The 19,973-nt window shown below is 38.2% G+C and overlaps 1 protein-coding gene across 1 annotated transcript in view; it reads right to left on the bottom strand.

Annotated features, from left to right (window-relative positions):
* Positions 1 to 739: 739 nt before the first annotated feature.
* The window catches only part of GUCY1A2 (guanylate cyclase 1 soluble subunit alpha 2), a 158,836-nt gene continuing 139,602 nt past the window's right edge, over positions 740 to 19,973 (bottom strand). The window contains exons 7-8 of the mRNA XM_035542651.2: positions 16,108 to 16,262; positions 740 to 5,589 (exon numbers count right to left, since the gene is read on the bottom strand). Of these exons, the coding sequence (XP_035398544.1) occupies positions 5,382 to 5,589; positions 16,108 to 16,262 (363 nt within the window). The 3' untranslated portion in view covers positions 740 to 5,381. The remainder of the gene's footprint in view (positions 5,590 to 16,107; positions 16,263 to 19,973) is intronic.

Raw genomic sequence — 19,973 nt, 5'->3', positions numbered from 1 at the left:
AGACGACTAAGATCAGCCCTTTAATCCCACTTATTCTTTAGATATAAGCAGCCATGTCAACAGATGCTAATAAGAACAATAATAAGAATTACTCACTATCTATGCCACATACAGGCTGCAAACCAAAGGAGAGTGGAGGTCTTTTGAAGAACAGAGCAGAAAAGAGCATGCAAGGTGATGGAAGTATGAACAAGAGCAGCAGCAGATCAGCTCCTGCCTCTCGAGTCTCCTGCACAGTCAGCATCAGTTCCTGCAAGCCTGTCACTGGCATCCTTAAACCCAGTTCTTGAAGGAAGGGAACCAACTGTTTCTGGGTTTGACAAGCTTTCTTATGTTTCTGTTTTTGTTGCTAATTTAAGCATGTTGCTGTTTCCAATATTACAAATGTATAATTTTGCAAAAGACCACCAGAATCCAAAAACAGTCAGAAGCCCTGAGACTTAGGACAGGAAATTAACTCTCCTCAGTGAGCTCTCAGCACTCAGCAGAGGTGAGGTAGTAGCCTCCGACTGGAAGAGAACCCAGAAAATGCCAGAAATTTGTGATGCTGCTGTTGGATTAGACATGTTGGTAGGACAAACTGCATGAGGTAAGCACGTTTGACAGTTTGTGGAAGGTGAAGAACCTGAAACCTCTTACACTTGCCCCAACGACTGACACAGGTTTCATACTCATTTGCAATTCAACATAGTAGTTTTGTGGTGTTTTTTTTTTTCTTTTTTTTTTTTCTTTTCCCTTCATTTTAAAGTCTGCAGGGAGAAGAGTCTGTTCAGAGCAAGAAGTAGATAACGTGAAATCAGTTAGCACGATATAAGTCTCAGGGCAGTGCTGTGATACATTTAAATGTATGCAATGCGTCATGGTTCTGCACTGTTTGCTTTATACAGAAAAAAAAAAAAAGAGGAATGTTAGTGGAAAACAGAGAAAAGGTGGCTATACACCTGATGCCTGCGCTGAGCACGGTAGGGACCACCATGAGCACAGGAGGAGACAGCAATGTGAAGAGGCACATGCACACATAGGAACTGCAGCAGGGCCTGTTGGAACTCAACTGCAAGGATTTCTTCTTCTGAAGAGGCAATTCCCACAGAATATTTCTAAAGTTTCAAAAGTTTTGGTTTTCTGTTTGCAGAGGCTTGTTTCCAGGCTCCAGAACAGCCTTCCGAACAAACTCGCATCTGAAACTGGATGTGGGAATGAGCAATAAAGCCAAACCCACAAACACAGTCAATGACTATGGGCTGTTTGGAATTAAAACAGCAAAATCCTGTGGGATTCTGCAAGACAACCACACTTTTAGAATCCTAGCTTACCAGCAATTCTCCCATGCAGTGGCTTTTGTCTCTGTACGGCTGATATTACCAGAGTAATACTGAACAAAATTTAATCCACCCCTCTACCATTTCCATCACTGCTTCCCTCTTACTCTGACTTCCTGACCTCTATGCAGTGCATCACAGAAAAGGCTGTGTGAAGGGGAGCTTCAAGAAGATTGAGAAATCTGACAGAAAATCTCTAAAAAATGCTCTGAGGGAGTAACCGCTGCCTCTGTTTACTTCGGCCTCACAACTTTTGCACTAGAAATTGGCCACCACGTCTGCCTCTGTGGTCAGTCCCTGGTCTGCAGCCTGAGCCTGGAGCAGAGGGAAGGTGCACAGAACAAGTCTGTGGCACAGGGACCAATGACCCCAGCTAGGGTCCTTGTCAACCTCCTCCCCATACAGGCACTTTGCAGTAGATCTCTTCCCTCAATCTTCAGAGAGGGTGGTTTTGGTTCTTACAAAACCTCGAGCCAGCAGGTGTTGCTACTTGCAGCTAAGTGAAAAAACATAGGTGTGTAACTTCTTAATCAGAGGAAAAAAAATCTATTTTATAGGAAAGAAAATATCATAAGGAAATTCCAACTACAGTATGTGATTTCTACATCCACTTCAGCACCTCTGTCCTCTCCACCTCATCATCCCAAGGTAAAAACCCTGAAAGCCCTTTTATTTATAAAGGCAATGCCAGGCAAACAAGACAGTTTTCTCTATGACTAAAAAGAAGTAGTGTTGGAGAAATGTTTAATTTGACTATGATCTGACTGACTTCACAGCATCAATCTTGCTAATGAACTTCATTTTACTTCATAAAGGTGTCCAACAAAACAAATTTGTAACCTAATATTACAGGCAGCAGATACAACCACTGTTAAACAATGCTGAGAATCTTTCACACTTTTCTCACACTGAGATAGAAAAATGCCTCTAGAGAGCCTACACTTTTCCATTAACTTCACTTGTCATAACACAGAAGCAAATAACACAATACATGGCATCAGTGCTGAAGTTTTGGATGTGTTACCTTTACACAAGCTTATAAAAGGCAGAGACTATATACTTTCATACAATAAATCTACTCTAATCTGGGGAGCCAGTTGATTTATTGGCAAACATTGTCTTTGTCTCCATGATGATGCTGATACCAATTTTTATTTTTTTCAGTGATCTCTGTGATTATATATTCCCTTACAGAATAAACAGTCACTTGAGAGGATGAGGATGGTGCTACAGACTTTTGGATTGCTTCTCCAATTTACTAGTTGAATTACCTTTTAACCTCCATTTTTCATTAAAATGTTTCCATGGATCTACCAAGATCACTCACAGGATTAACCTAGGCATTTCCTGTTGGCAACTGTGAGAGAAGGGATATTGAGCAATAAATATGCTTTTGGTATGACTCTCTGTGTTTGTTCTCTTCACAGAGGACTGTAGGTGGTGAGAAGAGAAACAAGAGTTTGGCCAGAGAGATTAGTAATCTGACATCAACACCTACTGAACAATGAGGATGTGCCAGTAAAGTAAGAATGAAATCTCATTGTATTGATAGCTGTTAGAAAAAATAAAATAAAAAATCACTCTAGGGAATTAGTTAATGACATCAAAACCACAGCTTTATTAGCTAGGAAGTAGTGTTCCAGTTCCCATGGTCAAACTGCAACTTTGCTCCATTTATAATTCTTCAGGTCTCACTGGTGTTCACTGAAAAAAATGCATGTACATCCTGTGTATACAAAAACTAACGGTTATAGGCTAAAAACTTGTCATCCGATGTAGAAACTTCTTGAATCTGTAGTTTGGATGGAAATTCTGCAACCTCAAGCTTGAACAGTTTTCATCAAGTCATTTTTCCAGATAGCAAAGCTGCAGATGCTGTTTATCAAGGTAGATAGAAGAAAAACTCCTCCAATCACAAAGATGCTGTAATAACTATGGAAGAAATCTTTCACATCAGTTCCTCTAGAAAGCAAGGGAATTTCCATTTAAGTAATATTCACAGAATGGTTTGGGTTGGAAGAGACCTTAAAGACCATCTAGTTCCAGCCCCCCTGCCATGCCCATGCAGCTACCCTCTTCATCAAGAAAAAATACTGCATAATAAGTTCAGGTTTCCTCTACATGCTGAAGTCTGCATAGGTTCAAGATAGTCCTTTCTCATCCAGACAGTCCTCATGGAAAGGAAGCCTGAAATTTGTTCAGCAACAGGCTAGTGGTGCCATACTGATCTGTTCCCATCCCAAGCTGGGTTAAAGGGGAGAAATATAGCACTGTCATTGCCTCCACAGAAAGATCTAAAAGGATAATTTGGAACCATGGAGAATGGTATTTACTCATTTTCAAAAGGTGCTTTAAGTTTTGATTACTAAATCCATAAGTAAGATCCTAATTTCTGGTCTGGATTACAGAAATGCTGAGTTTCTCATGCCTTCTGGTGCTGTTGAGAGTCTTGACTTTGATTTCTTTGAGCTTTGAGCAGGCCCATGTAAAGCTAAGCCACTTTCAAATCACTGCTCTGTTTGTCTACTACGGTAGAACAGAAAAATATTGGCTCATTTCAGTAGGACCCAAAGGGAAGTACACCTGCAGAAGAAAACTTATTACCATTATTTTTGAAAAGGAAAGCCAAAGAAATAAACACTGCCTGAAAATGTGTCTACTGGGGAACAGATCTACATTCTGTTTCTTGTTTCTGTTTGTTTCACTGAAGAAAATAAAGCTATATTAATTTTCACCAGGAAAGAATTGGGCTGTAGTTTGATTTTAATTTTTTAACTGATATTGATGCATCTAAATCTTGAACTGCCATTTGCATTAAACCTAGGGAATTATTTCCTCACCATTTTCAGTGATTTTTGGTCTACAGTAGATAAACCAGGGGACCTTTCATCCTCACCAACAGAGGCAATTTCCAAAATAGCATTTTAATAACAGATAGAATTTTTATAATCTAAGTGGAATAGGAGCACAAGTCCTATTAAAAAATGGAAAACCAGTACCCAGAGAGCTTCCAGTGTTTGCTGAACGCTCTCAGAGTAAGGTTTTACCAGATCAATTTTTTAATAAAGGTCCAGGACTTCTACCAAATATCAGTTTGGCTGCTAATTCTGTGGGAAACAAGCTCCACTGTGTATAACAGAACTTTTCTGTTTGTTAACGAATTGATCTTTTACATTTTGTTTGCTTTGTCCTGGAAAGACTGGACACACAGGACTGTAGACAAATACCAAACATTACTTTGTATAAGCAAGACAATGCTCATCTAAAGCTTTAGCATAAACATCAGGTAAATAGGTTTACCAAAGTGTTTTTTTTTCTTCTTTAAAATATTGATATTTTGCTGCCAAAAAGTCAAAAAATGACTTCTTCTTATTCGTATAACAATAAGATCTGATAGGTAGAATATATGAAATATACAGTAGCTTCTTCTGAAAAGCTATCTAAGCTCACTCAGCTTACAGTATGTGGAATGTAATTATCCAGAAAGTGAAATATGTATAAAAATAGGTAAAATCCCTACAACATTTATACTGAATTATAATTCCTCCTGCCAGGAAGGTTACAACAGCTCTACAGTATATGTATGAAATGTTTGTTCATAAAGTTAAAAAACATCATTACTTTACTGAAGAACACATTAAATGTAGGAATGCATAATCAGAACTGACTCCCAATTCTGCTTAGCTGGTGCAAATCTACAGAGAACCATCACCCTTTCTGCACAAAACAAAACCAACCTCTAATGTGAGTTGGGGGTTTTGTTTTGTTTGATTTTGTTTGTCATAAAGGGGCCAGACTCAAGTTTATGAATGAAATTCCTCTGGATGTGGAAGTATGTTTTTTAAATGTGTTTTTTTTTTTTCCTTTTTTTTTTTTCCCTGTCTCCACTCTGTTTACTGACAGCAGTCACCCACCTTTTAAAATGATTATTGCCTGACATTACATGAAGCTTTTACTGCTTGTTCAGGACAAGGCAGTGAAATAGAAGAACCTCCAACTCCCCTGTCGTGACCCAGTTCTGGGCTTGTGCTTTTTTGATGAGTCTTTGATCTGCAGCAGGCCTCATAGGCTAGTCTCCCGGAGGAACATGGTGCCAATGTTGTAAGAAACTTTTCTCACTCTGGCAGATGTGATGGAGGGTTTTGGCTGCTTCTGACCACTTCTGACCTCGAGGAAGTAACAGATCCCAGGAATTTCCTTTGGAAAGTTTTCTGGAAGCTCTTCACGGGAACGAGGGATAAAAACAAAATTTTCTTCCTTTTTCAAAAGCCTAGAAAAAAAAAAGGAAACAGAGGGATATAAAAAAAAATGTAAAACACAGTACAGACACACCTCTTTGAAAGAAATTGGTCCTATGTGATCCCAAATAAAAAACTGAGTTAAAAGTATTATGTAACATCTAAATAACCCTATGCCAGGATCCCCAGACAATACATATTAACTTAACATCATCAACTTCGAGGACCTCTGTTGACTGAGATCAGCTGAAGAGATGGCCCAAATAAACCCAATCTCCAAAAATCAGTGTCAGCATTCAGCAAGCCATGTGCCAGAAGTGGAAGCAAATTCATAACAGCCGTTATCCATAACATATCAACTGCCTCACTTAAAACACTCTGGTCTGGCCAGTTGTGCAGAAATGAACATACTGATGACTACCACCAGGTCTCCTTGTGGAACGGAGGAACGAAGGTGACAGTGTCTGGGAGCTCTCACATGCAGGGTGATCAGTTTGACCCCTTCTCATACTTAATAGTATTGTATTCATAAAATAGATCCAAAACCAGAAAATCCAGCTTCAATGAGATACATTTGAAATCTTCTACTATCCACCAAAAGTACCTGTGGGTTTAATATTACTCATTTTCCTCGTCGCAGCAAAAATGAGTAATACGAGTAATATTAACCTGGGACATCTGGTTGGGGTCAGAAAGGGATCCAGGCGCATAGGAGGCATGAAGCCATCCCCACTCTCTTCCAGCCATGCTACGCAAGTGGTACAACGTCACAGCCTGACTATACTGCCTACTGCCATTTATAGCCTTTCTCCACAGTGAAAAATCTCTGTCTGGCTAGATCTGATAGTTTGGGGCCTCTTCACCAATTATCTTCCCTGAAACCATCTGGAGCTGTTAAATAAAGAAAATAAGTCTACACAATTTTCTTTTTGTTTCCAGTAAATGAAGTTAGGGGTTTTCATTCTCTTGCAGAACTGAAAAGAGAAGTTTTGAGGTAATAATAAATTCTGAGCACAGCTGGATATATGAAAGTAGTCTTAGTCTTTTCCCCTCCCAGGATATTTATTCTTTCTCTCAATCAGTACTATTTTAAACTCAAAAACATCAGGGGGAAGAACCTTATTACCTTCAGCAGATTTTATAACAGGTTGTTTATTTAGTATCTCTAAAACTGATTTCTGAGAAGTAAATGAATGAATGAATCCCGTTGCTAGATTCTCAGCATGTTTAATGGAACTTCCTTTGCTGATTTTTTTTCTTGGCTTTTTTTTTTTTTTTTGGCTGAGGGAATCCATGTGAACTCCATACAACTCACTGAAATGTAAAAGCATTTTCTTCCCAGCTTTTAAATAATCAGATGTTTTTTAAGTCCAACAATGTTTTTGCCTTTGAACTTTCACGGTGGTCTTTGTTTACCATGTGGTTTGAGTGTCATAACCTATTTTCCAGGCTGTCAATTTTATGAGGAAATACTATAATCTTTTCTAAATTGGGTGAGAGTTTCCAGAGGCCTCTGCAGAGAAGCTTCTCTTCTTTCATCTCTTCAATGCTTGCAGTAAATATCCTGTATTTTAAAACTACTGGTTTAACACACTGAAGCAACTGTTCTCTGCTTCCAAAAGTAGATTTTTGCAAGCAACAGTTGAAGTCTTTGAGGTTTCAGAGCTAAATCCATAAGCTTTCACTGCAGTCTTTCTTCCCCCAAACTGACTATTCACTACAGAGCATCTAACCTTCCTAAAAATCAATGGTTCCCTCCCAGAGCCCAACTTTATCTAATTGTAATGACAGTTACACAAGTCTGAAACTGTAATAGATAGATAGATAGATAGAAAGATTAATAGATTTAGTTCAGGGCTGGCACTGAGTTTAATTGATATTTTCACACTATTTTCCTCATTGGACCAAAGTGCAATAAATTAATTAAAGGCCTTATTTTCACCTGTTTTGTGAATTGTAACTTGGTCACAATGAAATGCTCTGACAGTACCAAAGGTGCCAGGAGTGATGGGTAACTAACCCACTAGTCCTTGTACAGCTATTTGGAAATTTGTCCACTGCTATGGCTCATGATAGAGTCCACATCATTATATTAGGTGCACTATTTGTATTAGCCTCTCACCCTCAGAAATTGTCTAACTGACCTTTACTGTGATAAGATTTCAGCCCCCAAGCAAGCACAGCAGGAAATCTTCCTCTTTAACAAATACTAACGGAAGATACTTGCAATCATATTCTATGCTCCTTACTTTACTTTTTACACTCAAGAAATATATATACATATATATATTTGCTGGCTTTTATTAGAAAGACTTTAAACAGGACAAACATTGTCTCTTTTCAGTCCTCTCCTAAAGAACAGGTTCTTTGGATTCCCTAAACATACTGGTCCTGGCGCTTGGTTTCTCAGACTGTTAATGAAATCAGGTTTCAGAAATTGCCTCAGATTTCTTATAGCTTTCTGTATACACTAAAGAAGGAGTTATCTACTTGTCCTCAGTGCTTAGCAGTGAGGACATCTGTCTCCAGTAATCTTTCCTCCTATATTTAGGGTACTGATGATGTTGAAAAGAAAAGAGTACCAGTTGATGGCCACAGCCCAGATCTACAGCCCTTGCTAAATTTCTTATCTTCCTCTTCAAGGGTACAAGGAGCCCCAGAAGATGCTTCTGCCAAGAGCTGAATGAATAGTGTAGATCCCCATCGAGGGCAAGACTGAGTCAATTTTTGCATTTCCCCTCTGACTCTGGGGAAGAACCAGCGTAAAACCTCCTCATCTGGACGGCAAACTGGGTGGTGACACCTGGGTCTGGTTGTTAGTCTTACCTTGCAGATCATTCTCAGAGCATTTTGTTGTGACCAAGTCAGACTGCCTGCTCTGAAAGTCTGAGAGCACAGCCTATCCTGATCCTGAGAGCAGAATGTATCCTTCAGCTTCAGGAAATTATATGATGGCTTAAACTCTACATAAGGCATTTCAAATCCCCACAGCATCCCACAGCTAGATTTGAAGTAGCACAGCCCCAGCAGTTCAGGAATATGCATATAACAACTAGTCTGAAACTATTCCAAAGCATTTGTCTCAGCTGTCTTTCCTGCATCACTTCTGTGTGTTTCCCTTGAGAGCACTATTGCAAGGGACGTTCCTATAGTAAGTTATTCACATGGTCAGAACTCTGGTTTCCACTCAAGTAGTTGGATAAACAATTTACAATTCAGTGCTTATATTGTGAGGGTCAGGCTACTCAAGCATGCCTATAAATTGCCTGGAACCAGGTCTGCTCTCAGCTTGTCTTTTTTGTTGATGTTTCAGAGGAGGAAGAATTTCTTAAACACTGATTTGTAGTTGATTAATATGACAGCTTCCCCTCCTAACCAGAAATCTTCCAGAACAGTATAACTTCTTGTTCTATCCCTTCCCTGATGGGAAAGGAAAGGGGAAAAATGAAAAAGGTGTCAGTATTGGAAACATTTTTTTCTAGTAGAAACAGGAAGCATTTGAAGGAGGTCTGTGTGAATTAAAATTGGGATCACAGTTAATGGGAATTTTGTTGAAACTGAAATGTAGCTCTTCTTTTTTTTTTTTTCATAGATGATATGATAGGGGAATTATATTTCAGACTATTATGGGAGGAAATAGTTACATCTTCATCAGCAAGAGCCTATACTCAGAAAATGAGCTATGTATGGATTTATCTGTTGCAAGGCCCTCTACATTGAGGGCAAGCTTTCCACCATGATTCTTTCTCTCTCTGTGCACATTGGGAAGCAGTTTCACCTCTTTATGTCTCCATCTGTGAGAGATGCCAGACCTTATCACTGGATGCCATGAAGATTAACTAATAAGCTGAAAAAGTACCTATGCTTGCTCTCAGGCTCAGCAGAAAGGAGAGCCCAAGGACAACCATCTTGCAAATATTTTATGATTTATTTATTTATTTATTGTGAAAAACTAAGCTGCGCCATTCCCTCCCAAACAAGACACTTCCACAAGCTGAAGCCTCTGCCCAAAGGGAGGAATAAGATGGTAAGAGGAGCAGCTGCTTAGCAGACTGGAATAGCAATTCCTCTGGAAATATGAAAGAGCAAGTCCTTTGGAAATATAAATGATTATCTTCCTTGAGAACTTTATTTCCAAAGCAAACAAAAGAAATGATGACCATATCTGCTAATTCAACTCTAGGTGCTTTGAGAAGCAACAGTGCTGAGGAAGCGTGTGACTAGGCTTCAGCATGCTCAAATGCTTTTCACTGTGAGGACACACTGCCCATATGGTGCCTGAAAACCTATAAAATGTTGAGTAGTGCTTGCTGGACATGGTTGGCACAGATTGCCACATAGCAGCAAACAGAAAATGAGACTGAGAAAAAACTGACTATGTCTGGTTCTAATTCATTTCACGCTGTATTTTACTGTTTTTGAATTTATGGAAGTTCATGTATCAGTGTTTTTCCTTCACGCAGACCAATTTTAATAAGATTATGAAAAGACTCATCCTGTTTTTTTTAATGCAATATGTTGTATATCACATGCAGCTCTGCGTGGCAAGTGCCTATCACTGACCTTTAATACTTTACATTAGAGAGTTAGGCTCAGTGAATAGGATCGTGGCATCACAAGTGAAAGGCCACAGCCTTTGCCTTGACCTAATAGCGCTGGCCTCAGGATTTGCCTGTATTTGCCTAGCCTTGAACTTATTTTAGTTTTACCAGTTGTCTATCAGTCATATTGCAAAAATAACTTGTTAGCTGTGTGGAATTACATGGTGTAACATCTACTGTTACCTACCTGACAGTGATCTAACAAGTCCTTCTGTGTAGTGCGAACTACCTATAATCCTCAGATGAAAATGTAGCCCAATGCAGCACAGGCACAGGCGGGGAACAGAGGCCCAGGACCTTAATCATAAATCAGAGTGACTACGGGAGTGCAGCTTCGTGGAGGCAGATGACACAGGTTTTAGGAATAAAAGGAAACAGAAAAACAGGAATAAACTGATGTGTATGGATGTGACTTTTAATGTTTTAATTAGACTGATTTTTTTGTGTGTCCACATACAAGCTGTGTTCCCTTTTTGTCCACACAACTAAATTGTCTGTCCAATAATATGTCTCATGGAAGCACACATGGTGAACTGAGCAATGTAAAAAGAAATAGCTTTTTAAAGGATTGTCAGAAATAAAATTTAAAATAATCTGAAAAAGCTCTTGGAGAACAAATCCATGTGTTTGTCCATGTGATGTAGAAAAATACAGACATATAGCTAGTAGGAAAAATAACTTGAAATTAAAAGTTTAAAGAAATGTATACAGATTTAATTAAAAATAAAAATATTATTAATAAAAAACAGATAAAGTGAGATGTATGTACTTCTTAATTACCTAAAAGTACAACTTGTTCCATACAATGACATAAATATTCAAATTATGCACTTTTTAATCAATTCTAAAGGCCGAGGGGCAATTCAGGCAGGTGAACCAGGAGGGACTTCACCCAGCTCCATGCAGAAGCATCCCTGCTTTCTCTCTGTCTTAATCAAATAAGGAGGCGGGGTACAGGCTGTTCATCTTTGCCTAAGCTCAGGTCCCAAATGTATTGCTTCACATGCGATAAAGGAAATTATCTATACCCCATAACTGATGCCTGAAGTACCTTCTCTATAAGTTAAATATGTACTAGAAAAGACCAGCGGTGGAAAGAAGAGGCAAAAAATATTTTTTAAATATAGTTACTTGACAAATAGCAACAACTATATATACATGCTTTTGAAAACTGCTTAGAGATCCCAGGGCATTGTATTTCAATACTATTAGGAAAACAGGATGAATGTAGGTATATTATATTAATATCAGATAGACATCATTATTCGAGGCTGAAACAAATAATTTAAAAATATTTAATCTTTCTTCTGTGCTGAAGAAGAAGCTCAAAAATCTGACTGTGTTTCCGTCCTGAGTACAGAAAACAGTAATTTTATTCAATTCAGGATAATATAGATGAATTAAATAAACCTATAGCTGGATATGCCAGTTTACTAAAGGAATGTGTAATTCTTCTCCTATTCCTTCCTGGCCACATGTTTAACAGGGACCAGTATGGAATCCTCTCCTCCCTCTGCAGTTTCCATGTGTTTTGCTGAAAGTTTTACCAGTGCTTTTCAGCACTTTCATCTTACAATACTCCATGATTCAAAGCAACCAGGGCTCTGTAGTCCTTCTGTCAATAGACCTGTCTGAGTCAGGAGAAAAAGGTATTCTGAACAGAAGTGAGCTTTTATCCCCAGTACATTCAAAGTACACTTTCGTAAAAGGCACTGTTTTACACTGCACAGCTCTTCCCTGGCAGGTGTAACTGGGAGCAAGGCTGCCCCAGGTTCAGGGCTGCTGCTAAGCAACACCACATGTTATATTTATATTTATATTTTAGACTCTGCTTCTTACACAGGCATATTATGGGCTCATGGGGAAGTGTCTGAAACCAATAATAGGCATTCTGAAGTGTGATTATCACTTTGAACACTGATGACATTTTGTAACGCATAGTTTGTACTGTAAAATGAAAGCTGATAAGTATTAGACACGTTTCCAGTGTCTACATACTTTGTATGCACAAAACATGTTATCAGAATTTTCATCATGGAGCATGGTAGACACAAACACATAATGATAAATGCCAGGAGTTTCAAGTAATCAAAATTCTATTATTTTCATACTGATTGCAGAATTATCTACTTTGGAAAACATTGCTTCTTGGATCAGAAAAATATTAAGTGAGTACACAGCAGCATGGCATGATCAAATAGAAATGGCAGATAAGGTCAGCCATAAAGACATTTCAGTTTGCAATGAATCACTTCATTTGTACACAGCAAATTATATATTAATGCAAATTCTGTGTAAGAAAAGTTGTATACAGGTGCATCAGATTATTACTTGTTTACTTGGATAGTACTGCTATATTATGTTCAAACCCTCTAGATCGCTTTCAGGAGCCATGAATAATTCTGCTTTATTGAATATTTCGCAATTGCAGTCTCTTCTGGCCACTGTCAGCCGTGCCATTTCCTGACTTCTCCCTTACAAGTTCTCATGCTTTCAACCATGCCAGAAAGTATGGTTTGGAACAGCCTTTCTAAGTAGCCCCCTGCACATTCATTTTATTTTCTCAAATGCTTTCTGTAAAAAGCATGTCGAAGAAACTAGTTCAATCGTTACTTTCAGCCATTCATCTTGAATAACTGTCCACATTTGAACATTTTCTTATTATTTCTACTTCCTTTACTTGTAATCATGCATTTAGCCTGTTACTTGCACTTAAAGCTTTTTGAGTTGAGCCCTGAACTTGTTGTTGAATTTGCTCAGCACTTAGCAGATTTTCTACATAGTACAATAATGCAGATAACACATAGCAAAAATTTTGTGTTTTATTGTGTTTTGTATTGCAGTCTCATGTAATAATATTACTGCATCATCAGTAACTTTTCTACTACCTTTCCTTTTCTGAAAGCATCTGTCAAAATCTGTAGCTTTGTAGAAAATAAGCAGTTTTGCTATGCTGAAAAAAAAGGACCCTTCATCAATGACCCAGTGGATTCAAGACATTCCCACATATACCAAAATGTCACCTGATGCATGGCTCCTCCCTGACTGCTCTATAAATTTTTGTTTGCCTGTAAGTGGCCATGGGAGTCCTTCACACTCAAGGAGTCCACCAATAACACAAGCCTGAACTGTGAAATCAGTATATGTTTTCTAGGGATGAACCAGAAAATTAAAACCCAAGACTATTCAAAAGCAAACTTTGTATGAAGAACTAAAGCATGGTCTTGTCTTTTTGCTTTTTACTTTTCCGACTATGACTGTTGCAAAAAAGAATGGTTCTACTCAATTAAAATCACTATTATTTACCCAGCTTCAAAAACTGTCAGAAGTATACCCAATATATGAAACTACTCTAGATTCACAGGTTGATGCTGCAGCAACAAGCAGGACATTTTTTCCTTTTCAGTAGAATGTGTAGGTCAATGTCACAAATTATTAATTTCTTCATTTAGGTCTAGAATTTCAATTAATTGGCATTCAGGATGAATGTATAAATGGACACATTAGAGACTTATAAAATAATTCACACTGGAGAGCACCTAAGGAGCTCTCTAGTCCAAACTGTTGCTCAAAAAAAAGAACAACACTGAATTCAGACCAGGCTGCTCAGGCCTTCATCCAGTCAGGTCTTGAAAACCTCCAAGGATGGAGACTGCAAAACCTCTGTGGGCAGCCTGTGCCGCTGCCTGATTGTCCTCATGGGGAAAAAGTGCTTCCTGACAGGAAGCCTCTTCTGTTTCAGTTTATGCTGCTGTCCTTGTCCTCCCACCCAGCCTTACTATGGAGAGCCTGGCTCCATCTACTTGATGACCTCCCCATGGGCAGTGGAGAATGCTTTAGGTCAATATAATTAATATATATATCCTATATATTTATAGAAAATATTTTTATTTAAATGAACAGATTTTCTATGCCTGATGGTAGCTTGGGTCTGTGTTTCTCTTGCACGTTACCAGAAAACTATATGAACCTGCTTCTGTACACACTGCAAAGTCTGTTCAGTTTTTCTGCCTCTTGTTCAATTAACTCCACTTTGCACTATTCTGTAAATTTGACTTCAAGTGAATGAGCTCTTCAGATGAATGTAATTTTATACACTAGTTTTAATTACTTTTTAACTTTCATTTCTGACTGCTTTGTATTTTAGCATATCAGAAGCTTCGATTCTTGGATGAAGAAATTCCATTTGAAACTTTAATTTACAGTTATGGGAAAAAGTAAATATGGAGATTCACAGTTCTGTATTAAAAAAAAAGGAAGAAAGAAAAAAAAAGGAAAAAGAAAAAGAATATTGTTTGAATGATTGCTTACAGATTTATTGTAGAGGAACAGAGTCCAAAAAGCTGAGCAAAACTGTACTTCAGAAAATTACTTGAGATACAGAATGTAGAAAAAAAGAGTAAGATCTAGATCTCCTGCCAAAAAAGCGAATACATCAGTCACAATCCAAACAGAAGAAACTCTTATTATCAAGCTGTCAAATTTGAACAATAAGGAACACCTTTTTTTACTTTAGATGTTCCTCATGACCCAATTTAATCAAGCCCTCTCTCTATTTGCATAATTTCTTCAAAGAGGTGGTGATAATGCTTTGCCGTTTTCAATCTTTTTTCTTATATTAAGAAAAAACTTCTATTAAGTGTCTCTTCACAGTGCTAAATAAGAAATTTTGTTTCCAAGAAAGCACAAAAAGTCTTTGAAAGCTTGGCTGCACTCACAAAATTAACTCTTTCCTGAGCTAATGGAACCATGCTTCTCTTCATGAACTGCATAAAATGATGGCGCTGTGGGAGACAGAATCACAGAATCATAGAAACAGAGAACATCCCAAGTTGGACCCGCAAGGATCACTAAGCCCAACTCCTGGCTCTACACAGGACCACCCAAAAATCAGACCATGTGTCTCAGAGCACTGTCCAAACGTTTCTTGAACGCCTGCAGGCTTGGTGCCATGACCACTGCCCTGGGGAGCCTGTCCCAGTGCCCGACCACTCCCTCAGTGAAGAACCTTTCTCTCACACCCAGCCTGACCCTCCCCTGTCCCAGCTCCATGCCGTTTCCTCGGGTCCTGTCGCTGTCCCCAGAGAGCAGAGCTCAGCACCTGCCCCTCTCCTCCCATGAGGAAGCTGCAGGCCACCATGAGGCCTCCCCTCAGCCTGCTCTGCTCTGGGCTGAACAAACCAAGGAACATCAGCCGTTCCTCATACATCTTCCCTCTGGACCCTTCATCATCTTCGTAGCCCTCCTTTGGACACTCTCTATTAGTTTTATGTCCTTCTTTTATTGTGGCACCCAAAACTGCACACAATACTTGAGGTGAGGCCACAGCAGCACAAAGCAGAGCAGGACAATCCCATCCCTTGACCAGCTAGCCTTGACCTGATGCACCCAGGGTATGGTTGGCCCTTTTGACTGCCAGAGCACACTGCTGGCTCATGTTCAACTTGCTGTTAACCAGAACTCCCAGATCCCTTTCTGTGGGGCTGCTCTGCAGCTTCTTGACCGCAGTCTTTACATGCAGACAGGGTTGCTCCTTCCCAAGTGCAGAATCCTGCGTTTCCTCTTGTTAAACTTCATGCAGTTGGTGGTAGCCCAGCCCTCTAATTTCTCAAGATCTCTCTGCAAGACCTCTGTACCCTTAAGGGAGTCAACAGCTCCTCCTAATTTAGTGTCATCTGCCCACTTCCATTACACATTTTTTTATAGGCAGCCATGGCTGCCCATCCTGTTGTGTTCCCTTGCCTCCACTGCCTGACTTCCTTTAACATTTTGTTGCAAGCCTGCAAACAAAAGCCTGAGAACCCCATGCAGTCCCTCTTTCCAGTTATCCTGGCACCCTGCTGACTTTCTGCTGTAGCTCATGTGCTGAGTGAAGGCAGTGCCTGCTATAAGATCGTGCTGAAAACGAACTGAAATAAAAAACAGTATGAAAAGGCTAGCAACACTTACTGGTACGTGGTTGGACTGACATTGATGCGGCGTGGGTGACTTCCTGACTCGAACTTGCTTGCAAGGGTGACATTGTTTCCAAAGAGACAATAACGTGGCATTCTTACACCAACAACGCCGGCCAGCACTGATCCTGAGTGAATGCCTATCCTCATCTGGAAAAACATGAGATCCATGTCAGTTGTCTCTCTTGTGCTGCCTGTGTTAATGTCATTAGCACTTACGTACAAGCCAGTCACAGCTCCCCTTTCAAAGAAATAATAAACCAAAGAAGGAAGGGTGGAAAAAAAAAAACAAGCTCTGCCATTCCTTTAGCTTAAATCAGATGCAGTTATAAAAAGGAAGAAGAAAAACATGGTATCTTTTCACTAAAACCATTTTTGTCTGCTGCTTCTGTGCATGTTTGCTGGAGACTACCACAGTCAAAACAGGAATCGCAAACAGAACAGCGCAGGATGACCAGGTGTTACTGCAATATCAGTTACCTAATTTCACACAGACACAATACAGAGTGTTAATTTTGCCGCTACTTCTAATACAGGCTTTAAACCAAGACCCACATTTTCTTAAACTGTCATGAAGAGCAGTAAAGTAGAGTGAATGAATATGGTACTTTTTTCTTATTATTTATTCTTCTCCTCAAAGTTTATGGCTGCTTTTCTCTCTTTGCCAGTCTGAGAGATATTGCAATGGTGAAGATGCTGACGATCAAGGCATCAGTGCTTCTAAAAATTGTTTTACAACCTCCCCCCCCTCCCCCAATAAGAAGGAATAAATCCCCAGCAAATGTTTAAAAAAAAAAAAAAAAAAGTCTATTCCTCTGAAACTGTCTGAGGTGTGGAGATTACATTGATCTGGAAAGCTTGGGGTCACCCTCCCAGTTTCCTTCAGAGTGAACAAACAAACATAGAGGATTTATTCATAAATTTTAGCAACCAATTATGTTTGCCAAGAAGATCATTTTATAAATAGGAAACTCTTTTTTTCTTGTTAACTTTATTACATTTCAAAAAAAGAAGATATTTATACTTATAGCCTGTGAGGATACTTTTACTCACAGCAACTGTACTGAGATAACATGCAGAAAAATAAATACCTACTCAAGCAGACCTATTAATACAACTCTCAGGTCCTTTGACTTACTCAATTAACAGTCTATCTATCCCTATTTTTCTTAATAATAGTAAATGTTTGCCCAAATACAAAGTTAAAAATAAAATTACTATCTAATTTGCTTACATACCAGAATATGCTGTTAAAAAATCATTGTTAGCATTATAACCTTGATGTTCTTAAAGTTCTATGAACATGTAGGTCCCACATTATTTCATGGACTATAGCTCTTCCTGTATGTCCAAGACTTTTACCATGCAGCTAAATATACTTTTAATTCCATTCCTCTCTTACAAATAACTGACAATGGGTATGGCTTTATATCTACCATACACTAAAGCCATGCCTAACCTAGTAACACATTGTTCTGCATTGTGTGATACAACTTTCAGCATTCCCACAGGCACTTCACAATAATGCTGTTAATTAATGACTAGCATGTAAAAAAAAAAAAAAAAAAAAAAAAAGTGAACAAATAGCACTTGAATTTCACTGAGCTTTCAAACCTTTACTATAGTTTGGAAGGCAACTACTGAAATCCTTCAACTATTCTGTGTTATTGAGCTGGGAAGCGCCAACAGACTTGCTTTGGCTGTGAACAACATCTGTGCAAACCCATCTACATTATTTTGGTTATAGTTTTGTTTGTTTGTTTGTTTTTCTTGTTGCTGGAAAGTTGAGATGAGATTATACGTTAGACCGGAAGGAAACCTTGTTAGTAGAAAATGTACTAATACAATAAAATTAGCTTTTGCAATATATGCAGTGAAAGATAAAGTTGTTGGTGGTTAGTTTTCCACTTTCACTCTTCAAGTGCTTCCTTTTATATGTCCACATATTTTTTTTTTTAATCATTCAGTGCTTAAGTAACAACCGACTTTAGTTGAGATTTCAAAATTCTCAGTTGCAAAAGTGTCCTGAAGAACCAAAACTCCATTCACACAGTAAGTTATCTGAAGATCTTTACTTCCTTTCTTATGATTGTTTCACTGAAAAAGACACTGGGGAAATGACTTTTCTGCATGTGCCAAGGAAACGAGTTGCAGACCTTAGTGTAAGGCTTGGTGAATTTAATGTGGTATACAACTCTTAATATCAAATATTTTCCTTTGCAATATTAGGTGAATGAATTTAAAGCCATGCCAGCTGCCACTGGGAAAAAAAAAAAAAAGCTAAATGTTCTGTGAAGTGCTTGACTTTCAGAAGGAATGGGACAGGAGAAGAAAGGAAAGGGCTTTGTATTTAATATAGTAAGTACCTAAAGAGATTATGCATAAATTATTATTATTATTATTATTATTATTATTATTATTAACAATAACAATAACAATAACAATAACAATAACAACAACTTAGCTTGTCTGTTTGGCTGAATAAATAACATTCTGTATTCAATCTTTTTAGAGGCCTGTACAGGAATTTGTCTGCCTAACTTCTGGTGACCATTTAAAATGCTGTTAGCTGTAAGGAATGGGGTACTTAGTCTCAATGAAGAAAAATACCATCCTGTAGTATCTTCGTTTTTTTAAATAAAAACATGTTCCTACAGTAAAAAATATAGATGTTTTCACAAACACAGGTTAAACTACACAGAGCTACCACAGCTACCAAATCTGAAGTTTTTATCAGGTGCAAGGAAGTTAATGTATATTTTCTCATTAAACCATACCAATAAATGTCTGATACAAGACAAAAGGATCTCTTGAAATAAAACTCCTTTTATGCTTCATTATTTGGATTTTTACAAGAAAAAGCCTGCAACACTGATGCTATTGCCATGAGGCAACCCTTAGTGTATCAAGACTAGCACTTCTATTGGTCATATTTTATTTTTAGTGAACAACGTTTTTTGTAGCAATGCCTTTTCAGGATTTTATTTCATCTGTGAATAAGTTATTCTGGCTTTTCCCTCACTGAGCTGAAAACTGTTGTGTTAACAATTTAAGGATTTTTTTCTACAAAGGAAGAAAATGTGTGATCAAATTATTAGCAACAAGGCACCTATTGAGGCACATCAGCCTCTCACATTAACTTTGCAGCAAAATAACATCTGCAAAATAACTTGACTTAGAACAATAATTGTGGTTATATGTATATACAGTTATAGTTCCCAGGCTACATCATATATCCAGCCCTTATCAGTACTTTTCCATAACAGTTACCATTAAGGTTATTAACAACATATGAAATGGAAATTAGGTGGCAACATTAGGATGCTTTATTTGTTCATCATAGCTATATTTATTCATTTATGTACATTATGTTTGTGTGATATACATTATACGTTGATTAGCTATATTATACCTAAGTTGAATGGTTTTAATAAAATATATGCTCTTCATCTGTGCTGACTGCTCCATTATGTGTCCTTGATTATTTGGCTAATGATAAACTGGCAGCATATAACTGAGGCTGAAAGTTTAAAGGCATTCCACATAGAAATGGAAAGAAAGCTCTTTGGAAACTATCACAAAGAGATGACAGCCATGAGAAAAAAAAAAAAGATAAAAAAAAAAAAGATAAAAAAAAAAAACAGACCCCAAACCCCATAGTTAAGGAGCAGTGAAGAGATGGACAAAGGCAAAAGACATTTCTACAGCAGAACACTTGGAAGCACAATGAAAAATGAAACATGAACAGGTGTGAAAAAGAGCAAGAGACTCGTGAGAGGCCTTTTAGATAAAAAGAATCAACTTGAACTGGCTGCAATGTAAAGATTTAGAGTGGAGAATGACAAGGAGAAGAAAGATTAA

Source organism: Cygnus atratus, chromosome 1, assembly GCF_013377495.2.
Source record: "Cygnus atratus isolate AKBS03 ecotype Queensland, Australia chromosome 1, CAtr_DNAZoo_HiC_assembly, whole genome shotgun sequence".
Taxonomy (NCBI): domain Eukaryota; kingdom Metazoa; phylum Chordata; class Aves; order Anseriformes; family Anatidae; genus Cygnus; species Cygnus atratus.
The sequence above is the reverse complement of the archived record's forward strand: the minus strand, read 5'-3'. Positions and strand labels throughout refer to the sequence as shown.